Here is a 10308-nt window from a genome sequence, read left to right on the forward strand (position 1 = left end):
CAACTCAGAGCCGCCTTCCCGTTGATGAACCCAAAGCGCGACTTAAGCCGCGACATGTGAGCGGCGCGCCTCCAACCAAACCGGACGGACCATAACGATTCAAAGAAGAAGCACAAATGGTGGTGGAAGTCGTGGGAGGTTCTGTCGCTCCCTTCCGTCACATTCCTCATCTCTCTCTCTCTTTCTCTCTCTCGGGCGCGCCACAACCACGATACAAGACGCCGGTTTGCATATGATTGATGTACTTGAGCTGAGCTCAAGAAGGACCAGCATACTCCAAGAAGAAGCTGTTGAGTGGTCTTAAAAGGACCAGCATACTTCAAGAAGGAGACGTTGTTGTTCTATAAGAAGCAGCCACAGTAGGATTTTAGCTCAGCTCGACTTCACTTCTGACCCCATCAACTCCGCTTCGCCAAACTAGCCGGAATAGTTGTGTCTCGCATCGTTACACTGACATGACACCAACAATTATGAGTGCAGCTCTCTCTCTCTCTCTCTCTCTTCTCTGCCTCGCTATATTATAAAGGTGTTACGTAAAGGACATGTCAGCCTCAATGCATCAATGTACGTGCATATGATGTGATCTTTCCTATGTCACAATTATAATGATCATCGGTGCGATGGTAGCAGAAGTTTTGGGTAGTATTGTGCTGCGTATGACGATCAAACTGGTTAGATATTATTTCACTTATTTATTGTCGATATATATATATATATATAACACCAGTCACTTACTATATCTCATGGTTTTGAGGATATAAAAGAAGAATATGCCTCATATATGGGCTTAAACTAAGATAAATTCATGATGATCAAAACTCTAAGATGTCTTTTGTTCATGTCCTCTACTCAAATTATTTTGAAATTAATATATTTAAAAAACATTCTCCAATGTACTAAAAAAATTCACTATTTAGTCTAAAGATTAAATTGTTACAAAAGAACATGATATATATATATATATATATATATATATATATATATATATATATATATATCCTCTCATGCGTAAATTGAAATCAGAGTGTATAATATAAACCTAAACGAAGAATGAATACTATACAAATATTTTTAATTAGATATTAAAAAAAAGAAAAAGATATAGGATTCAAACTCATGACTTACTCTAGTATAATTTTAAAGATTAAATTATATTACCATTAATCCGAAAGGTTTAAGCTGTTAGGAAAGAATCAAATTATATACTTAGCATTCACTCAAAGATCCATGCAAGTAAACTTTTTATAGTTAAATTGAATAATGAATCAAGAGAATGAAGATTCTCTACTTTTTATGTTTGAATAAAAATGGATGCCATGAGATAAAGGCCTCACCACAGTGCTGTTCTTGTGAGATCCATCTTCATGGCTTGGACAATGACATCCAAGATGCCAAACACATCTCTTTCCAGGAATTCCTGCACAAAATGATCCATACACTTACAACAAAGGGGTGATTCTGGTTGAGTGCAATTTGTCATCAAATGTAAGGAGGTCAAACTCATCATCATGGCCAGGCAATGATTGCATTGGATGTGGTTAGATCCATTCTAATGATGTAAATACATTAGTTTATTCCTATTAATTTGCACTCATAATTGTTTGTTTGAATGGAAACACATGATTGAGTATGAATTTGAATTGGACTTTAGGTTTGTATGGTTGAGAATGAATTAAGAATATAAGATGATAATACTACTATGAAATAGTTAACACTAATTCAGTATATATCAATCATGTTTTTTCTTGGTAGGTAAAAGGCAAGTATGAAACATTTAAAACAAAATCAAGTTTTTGCATTGACAGGTAGATAGATATATTGAACATTACATATATGCTAGTATGTATGACTATCTAATTTCTTTAGTAGACAAGTTAGGTTGAGCCATCCTCTTCATGCAATTAGAACAACCCAATCAATAAAACTATATTATTAGATTAAAAATTAAAATATTTTTTTTTTATATATATTTGGCTACCCAACAAAAGTTCTTAGATTTTTCAAATCATGCACTTCATTAGTTACTAGAATGCTACAAAAAAAAAAAAAAGGTTTCAAGCACATACTCCAAATCATGATTCATTATTTTGGTTATTTGACCCATATTTTTCTCGTTTGTGTCAATATTATTGACTCATAATATATCAAAACATGTCGAGAAGTGTTAAAAGAAACGAACAGAAGGAGAAAGATAAAAAGAAGAGGAGATTAAAAAAAAAATACAAGGAGCTATCGAACGAGTAGACCAATGACAATAAGCGACCCAGAAAATGAGTAGAAAGAAAGAAATCATATGGGAGAGAGAGATTGATGGGGATAATATGATTTTTATTAAGATTATAGATATAAAAAAAGTTAAGTCATAAATAAGATTCACATGATTTATCAAGTGATATACTTGTTATATATCTCGATCATTCTAAAAATGTGATTGATGTTCGGACTAGTAAATATCTATAGGCATACATCAATACGAATAAAATACACCAAATAATGAGATAAAAAGATAATTAATTATCATTGGACAATGTCAATTGTGAATTTATGTGAAAAGATTTGATCTATGTAAATTTTGTTGGATAAAACTTGTATCTTCAATTATTTTATGAGACAGGAAAACCTATCAATTAAGATTAACATGATTGACATTCATCTCAACATTCTTGAAACTACACAATTTGCTTAGGGAAAATAAGCTCCAAAATCATATATAGCTCCTGTTGTAGATAATTGGATATGAGAAATGCTATGTGGATGTATGGAATCTTATGTGTACCAAAGTTTTTAGGATTTATCTCTGTGAGAATCTCAATGATGAATACTAGGGTTTTTTTTTGGGAATCTCAAGGCACATCTCACACAAAGAAAGGACCTCTTGATCTCAGAGAAAACAAAGAAAAAATAATAATAATAATAACATTTGAATTTCTTCATTCAGAAGAAACAATGGGCTCCACAATTTAGCTCATAAGGTTTGATAAACATGAATCAACATCCATTAGATCAATTCAAGTATACAGCACAAAAAGATATTAAGTTAATGATGAAAAGAATAAAAATACTTATATATATTGTTTGCATAAAATAGGGGTTGAATTCCATATGTTTTGCTGAAAAAAAGAGATTAGTTGCTCTATCATCCAAGACAAGAGACAGTATGACTCCACATGAGGATGCTTCCTTTGAAATTAATTTTGGAACTTGGACAACACAACCATTGACACCTTATGATGGACAAAAGTTCTATGGATGCATTATACGTACATATATATATATATATATATATACACCTCATCTCATGGTAAAATTAGTCCATGGATGGGAAAGTTACAATGTGACTCAACCTGTTTCACATACATCATACACACCTAAATCATGTGGTAAATGGATCCCAGTGCATCCCCACTTATATTGCAAGATGTTGATCTTCTTGTCTTGGTCTCAAAAGACCAACTCCCCACCTACTCAATCACATTGACAACTAAAAAAGTTGGTTCAATGAGTGTGTGCATGACAGAGAGAGAAAGAGAGAGAGAGAGAGAGAGAGAGAGAGAGAGAGAGAGAGATATATATATATATATATATATATATATATATATATATATATATATATATATATATTGTTGAAGTTATCTTAAACTACAATTGGACACCATCATTTTGTCATCTTGTGGATCCATTGTCCCTCTTATTTGGGAAAAGAAGTATGACCTTTCATTAACCAAGCATTAAGTGTGTCATACAATAATAAACAAGCAAAACATGGTGTCATAAATTATTAGGCTCTTTGGTTGCATTTGTCCACCCAACATGTCGCTCATGTGTTCATCTATTAGGCATCTTGTACTTTCATTGTGTGCTCTCCAACTTGGCAATGTCATCAACACATTATGTTAATGTGTATATATATATATACATATACAGAAGAAATCCTGTTAAATGATGTGGCTGGTGAATTGGACAGCATAAAGTAATCATTCACAGTATGATCTATTTATTATTTCGTGTTGGAATCACTTGTACATGTTTAAAGAATTGAATCACTATTCATCAGCACTTGGAAAACATTGATTGGTGGTACGATCCAACACAGATATTTGTTGAGAGCAGAGAAGACTTTGGGTTGACAAAATCTCGGAGGAGAGAGAGAGGTAGGTGTCTCCCTGTCGTGTACTTTCTCTCACATGCATTTTGTATGTTGGTGTAGCTTAGTAATCGTTCACAGTGCTTTGTAAGCGGGAGAATGACAACACATAAATTCCAACTATTCTGCCATCCAAACTTATCCTGCCTGAATCGAATCTTTATAAGAGTATCTCAGCAATAGGAATCCGCTTAGATAATCTTAGCAACAGTTTGATCATCACCTTCTAAGAGAATAGATTTAGCATTCTCAAAAGAATTTATTCTCGAACGAGTCTGAATTGTGTGTGTCTCGAAAATCTATGTTTTTTCGAAAAGAAAATTAGATAGTACAGAAATTACTGGCGAGAAAACAAAACATGAGGAAGAAGATCCACTGGGATTCCGAGGCACAGCCATGGCCGGCCACTGTGCCACCGTCTCCAGGGGGGAATGCTTCGAGGGCAATGGCACCAAACACAAGAAGACACGCTACAGTGGCGTGGCTCCACACTGTGAGAGCCTTTGTCCCGTTGCCTCCTTCCTTCCTTTCTCTCTCTTCTCATCATCTTCCTCCTCCTCCTCTGCTTTGCATCCTCATGTCTTTTCGTCCTCTGTTTCTGGGTGGGCAATTGAATACGAGGTACTACTGCAGCAGCAGCAACAGCAGCGGCAGCAGCAGCGGTGGCTCCTCTCTACCTCCTGCTGCTGGTGGGCTGAGGACACGGTGAGTGGCCCTCTTGACATTGCCAAAAGGAGGAAACGTGGGCCTCCGTCGTACGCCTGAATTGGATTTTTGTGGAAGCAAACACCCCCTTCTTCTCCTCCCTCCCTCTCTTCCTCTTTTCATCTCCATCCGTTGTTCCTCTTGTGACTCGTTTTGTGAAGTCTACAACTCTCTTTTCTTTATTTATTTATTTATTTATTTATTTATTATTTATTATTATTATTATTATTATTATTATTATTATTATTGATGATCTATTGTCATCATGCTTTCATCTACAAGATATAAAATGCCATGTATGGGTATGAGAGTTTCAAAATATTTATATAAAAAAATTAAGAAGAAAGAAAAGCAATCTTTACCCACAAGATCATAGTTATAAAACTCCAAACGAAACAAAAAAAAAAATCAAGCTCTCGATTTGTTCAATTCACTAATTAAATTAATTGAGTTTTTAAAAATATTACAATATTTTTATTTATCTTATTAAATATATTTATTTTTTTACGATTCCTAAAATAAAATGGAAAGGTTGCTATTGGTAACCCCTTATTATAGGCAACCATTTTTAAAAATAATAAAATATAATTATAATAAACTCAACCTCTCAATTATCGATCATTTTGTTATTTCCCATAAACCCTTATTTCATCTATCGGTCAATCATTTCGATCAGTGTCGATGTTAAAACCCTAATTGCATTGATGCCATTTTGTCATCTGACGCCACTCGATGCTCGATCAAGAGGAAGGTACCGCTCGATGTTGACACCACTCGATCGGTCATTACTCGACACTTTTTATCGCTTGTCGTTGCCTAATTACTCGTTGCTCAACACTACTCATTGTTGCTTGGTTGCTTACCACTATTTGCTCGATCGCTTGATGCCTGACATCACTCATCAGATATCGTTTGTTACAAAGGCCACTTGTCACTTGATGTCACGTTTCAAAAAAAGGGTATTTACATTCATCCATCGGTACCGGAGGGATATCTTCAAAATATTAAAAACTTATAAAATAAAATTATAATTAGTAAAAAAGGTTACCAATAGAAATATCTTTAAATCCTCTTATATTTATTATTCTCTCATCCTCTCCACCTCCCCCTCCTCTATCAATCTCTCTCAATATAATTATGTTATATATATTTTTTTAAAAAAATATTAAACCTATGTTCCATGTCAAAATAAGCATACAAATAGGGAAATAAAGAATCAATATCTTTGACCAGATTCATTAGGCTATATATACTGAAAGTTGTGATGTTGTGATCATGTATTTAATATGCTTCTTCTAAAAAGAATAGTATGAGTTATATGATGTTGCTAATGCACCATCACAACATATGTTTATTGTGGCACCTCTAACTTAGTTTTCAAGCATTACTTTCCACAAAACATAGGACAATATAGTGGAAATGCTAATACAGATCAAACATAGCTCAAACTCGTAATCTTGAATTAAAATATCGTACTGATAAAGATCAATATCAGCAGTTAGAATCTTTCTTTCGATGGAATTAAATGTGGTATTGCTTTTTGAAGCTCATCAGATGAGATCAAAAACAAAGAATATTAGGGGGGGGGGGAGTGATGAGACACTCTTAACAGTAGTATTTTTAACCTGTTTTTGGTGTGGGAAATCGGACTGTATGCTTTCTTTTTCGATTTGGTTAACGTGGGGGAGCAGAGTAAGGAAGGGATTGTTTCCTGTTTTCTACACCTGCAGCAATAAAAGAAGGTGGTGTTGGAGTGAATGGGAGCAGCAGCTCCAACATGACATGAGTGAGTGAGTGGACTGGGACAAACAGAGAGACAAGAGAGAGGAGAGAGGAGAGAGGAGAGAGGGTGAGTGGTAGGCACAGACGGGGGATATCATTCGCCAAGATTGCCTCCAAGAAAAGGCAAAAGAAATAGTAGGATAAATCTCTTCCTGTCAATTCATACAACACGGACTGGTGAAAGCTCCTTGTTTTTATGCAGTATCTTTCAGCTGATGCCTACCTTTGGGGCTGTAAGCTCTGTCAAGCTGTTGCCTTTTGGGCATCAATCTTCCCCTCCTCTGCGGCTTTTTACTCACATCAGTCTCCCCTGACCTTTGTTTCGTAGTTAGGAGAGGTAGCAAGCAGCGGGGAGAGGGGATGTGTGGATCGTTGATATAGACTTGTTCAGGTAGCGAGGTGTTGGCTCCGAAAAGAACATAGTGTGGCGTCGACAGGAGGAGGAGAAAGGAAAGATTGGATCTTCGTGAGTGGAAAAGGTGCGATTTTACCGAGCCAGAGAGCTAAAGTTCGTTGTTTTGGATGGAAGGCGCGTGGGATCTCAACGATGCGGCGTCGGACGAGGAGGACGAGAAGGGGAAGGCCGCCGGAGCCACCTTGGCTGAGGCGGAGAACGACGACTCCGGCTCCTCCGTCGTCGTCATCGAGGCGTCGGAGGAGCGGGAGGACGACAGCGGCGCCGGGAGAATCTTCGGGTTCTCCATCTCCGGCCGCCGCGGCGAGCAAACCTCTGCGGAGAGCGCCGTCGTGACTCACCAGTTCTTTCCTTTCGATGACGTGGAGGAGGCTCGGGCCGGCAAAAGCACGGGGGCTGCTCCGGCTACTCGCGCCCACTGGACAGGGGTCAGGGTCTGCCACTCCTCGGAGACGATGGTGGCCGGCATGGTGACAGAGGCGCCTCCGCCGGTGAAGAAGAGCCGGCGAGGTCCGAGGTCGAGGAGTTCCCAGTACCGGGGCGTGACCTTCTACCGGAGGACCGGGCGGTGGGAATCCCATATCTGGTCAGCTTCACTACTTCTTCCTCCTCTCTCTTCAAAGCTTAAAACTGCATAGAAACGAACTCTGGATTTGTGAGTTTCTTGTCAAAATCTCTCCCATCTTTTTTGCAGGGACTGCGGAAAGCAAGTTTATCTGGGTATGTATGAGCCAAGATTTCGTCAAAATTCCGAAGCTATTGAAAGATTTGATTTTGTTCTTGATTGAGTTAGAAATGAACTTTTGTTGATTGCTTGCCATGTAAATGTGTTTGTAGGTGGATTTGACACTGCATATGCCGCAGCAAGGTCTGTCCATCACTATGTCTTACAGTTGACTTCATTCAATTTTCGATTAATTCTTTGTGCAACAAGAACTCTAAGTTTCAAGAGATTCTCCAAGCAGAGCTTATGACCGAGCTGCAATCAAGTTTCGGGGATTGGATGCCGATATTAATTTTAGCTTGGATGACTACGAAGAGGACATAAAGCAGGTAATGGTAGGGAAGATGGCAAATCATGCATCTATTCTTTGTTTGTTGTTTGGATCCCGTTTTGCTTTGTGTCGGTGCGCAAGGATGAATTATAATTAGACAAAGCGGGTTGATGGCTTGTAGCAGATGGGCAATGTCACGAAGGAGGAGTTCGTTCAAGTGCTTCGACGCCAAAGTACCGGGTATCCCAGAGGGAGCTCCAAGTACAGGGGAGTCACTTTGCACAAGTGCGGGAGGTGGGAGGCCAGAATGGGGCAGTTTTTTAGTAAAAAGTATACCTTTTCTTGAATTCTATGATTTCTACTGTGTTTTCCGAATCATTATAAGGATTTGGGTTGTAGCACGGTCGTTCCGGTTGTCTAATGTGTGCCGTCTTTACGTCTTAACAGATACGTGTACCTGGGACTCTTCGAAACTGAAATTGAAGCTGCTCAGTATGTTAAGCCATCGATATTTCAGATTGTACTCGTTGAGTATCTCGAGAATATATTGATCTCAGTTAATTCCATGTTGGAGTTTTCAGAGCTTATGACAAGGCTGCAATCAAGTTCAATGGGAAGGACGCGATAACAAACTTCGATCCCAAGATATATAAGAAAGAACTTGATATTCAAAGTGAGAAAGTATTCGCTTCGTAGTCTCCTTTAATCTACGATGTCGTTCATCTAACCGTGTGAGAAAAACCTCTTTCAGATGAGCCTCCTGAACATAATCTCGACCTAAGCTTGGGCGGATCAGGCTCCAAAAGGAATTACATTGAAACAATCGATGATGAAGGCACAAACATTGTTGATCAACTACAGCACATGGCCTCTGATTCGGAGTGGAACCGCAACATGATACCCAAGGTATAATTCTTGAGCCAAATCTTTTACTGCTGCTCCCAGAAAACATCGACTCAAATAGGTTTTGCAAGTTTGGTCTCCGCAACTCATGTCTGTTTCCCACTAGTTTGATGGCAAGCATAAGCTGCCTGATGGAAAAGACAGCAGAAGTGGCTTTCACCATGTTAATGGCTTCGTTCAGTCTCCAAGCCTTTTTAAGGCGAACGAGGTGTTCAACTGTGCACCAGTCCAAATGAACATCAACACGTCCCCGATGTTCCAGATCATTCCACAACAATTGAATCCATCTAGTTTTTACCAAGTTTGTAGCCTCCCCATCAAATTGAGTTCATCTACCATCTTCTTCCTTGATTCACTATAAACTGATCTTAGGGTTCTCCTGCTTGTTTCCTGGTACAGTGTCCTGGCAGCAGTGATGGGGAAAGATCCGGAAAATGGCTTTCATTATCTAGTGGTGGTGAGCAACATCTGCGGCACCCGTGCTGGGGACAAGGCATGGAGATTAGCTATGGTTCGCAATGCCATCACCTCAATCGTTTGTCACCACTAATTTTGCAGCATCATCAGGATTCCCACCACAGATAGCAAACTCACCCTCCCAATGTGCAAAACAAGAAATGGCATCTAGATTTCCATCCAACCTGGTCGAAACACGGAACAGCATTCAATGATGCTATCAATTATCTTTGGCACAGAAGGACCCACCCTGTCTTTGTTTTGTTTCAGCTCTCACCTCAGAAAACCACAGCACCTCATCAAACCTTTGCGACTCCTTTTGTGTGTAATCGGCACAGGATCGAGGAGCTTAGAGTGTGTGTGGGATGGATGGATGGATCAAGTTGGCTTCTTTTGGCTCACCGATCAAAATGTCGAAAGCTTTGGGTCTTCATTTATCTGTTTGTTGCTGTATTTTGTTCTAGTTGACCAATAAGTTGAATTCTGGAGAGTGAACTATGGCTTTGTAAAGGAGTTAAGAGGGTTATTAATGTTAAGCAAAATGGTGGTCATATGTGAGAGCTCCAATGGAAACAGTATGTGGTCCTCTGGATCAGTAAAAGAGATTGTGTTGCATCTTCTAAGTTTGGTCATCTGCTTCTTTCTTTCTGAGTTGAATGTGAGCATGATGTTTCATGTAAACTTCAAGAGGACTCAAAGAAGCAAAAGAGATTACTCTTTCAACAGAGTCAATACTTCATATTTAGAATGTAGACAAGCAATGAAAGAGAGGGAAGAAAATAAAACCAAAAATATGCTCAATATTGTACAATTAAGTGTGTGTAATCTGATCAAGATGTAAGCTGACCAGAGTTAGTTAGTTACCTTATGGGTTTGAAGAAGCTCTGCTCTCTCTCTCTCTCTCAAAG

The 10308-nt window shown here is 38.5% G+C and overlaps 1 protein-coding gene across 2 annotated transcripts; it reads left to right on the top strand.

Annotated features, from left to right (window-relative positions):
• The first annotated feature begins 6688 nt into the window (after positions 1 to 6688).
• LOC135647961 (AP2-like ethylene-responsive transcription factor TOE3) lies at positions 6689 to 10023 on the top strand. Of its 2 annotated transcripts, none has more exons than XM_065165726.1 (10): positions 6689 to 7632; positions 7741 to 7766; positions 7884 to 7914; positions 8012 to 8099; positions 8223 to 8371; positions 8489 to 8533; positions 8623 to 8714; positions 8793 to 8947; positions 9051 to 9245; positions 9344 to 10023. In XM_065165726.1, the coding sequence occupies exons 1-10, from the start codon at positions 7154 to 7156 to the stop codon at positions 9527 to 9529; spliced, it is 1446 nt and encodes a 481-aa protein (XP_065021798.1). In that variant the 5' UTR covers positions 6689 to 7153; the 3' UTR covers positions 9530 to 10023. The 2 variants fall into 2 exon arrangements, with proteins under 2 accessions (XP_065021798.1, XP_065021800.1); XM_065165728.1 differs by having other exon boundaries at positions 6690 to 7632; positions 8226 to 8371.
• Positions 10024 to 10308: the final 285 nt, after the last annotated feature.

The sequence above is a fragment of the Musa acuminata genome, chromosome BXJ1-4 (assembly GCF_036884655.1).
Source record: "Musa acuminata AAA Group cultivar baxijiao chromosome BXJ1-4, Cavendish_Baxijiao_AAA, whole genome shotgun sequence".
NCBI classification, from domain to species: domain Eukaryota; kingdom Viridiplantae; phylum Streptophyta; class Magnoliopsida; order Zingiberales; family Musaceae; genus Musa; species Musa acuminata.

Excerpts from the sequence above, each read along its gene's own strand:
- LOC135647961 (XM_065165726.1), top strand. The coding sequence starts at position 7,154 with ATGGAAGGCGCGTGGGATCTCAACGATGCGGCGTCGGACGAGGAGGAC. Across the intron at positions 8,715-8,792 it reads GAAAGAACTTGATATTCAAA|ATGAGCCTCCTGAACATAAT; the intron begins GTGAGAAAGTAT and ends AACCTCTTTCAG. Across the intron at positions 9,246-9,343 it reads ATCCATCTAGTTTTTACCAA|TGTCCTGGCAGCAGTGATGG; the intron begins GTTTGTAGCCTC and ends TTCCTGGTACAG.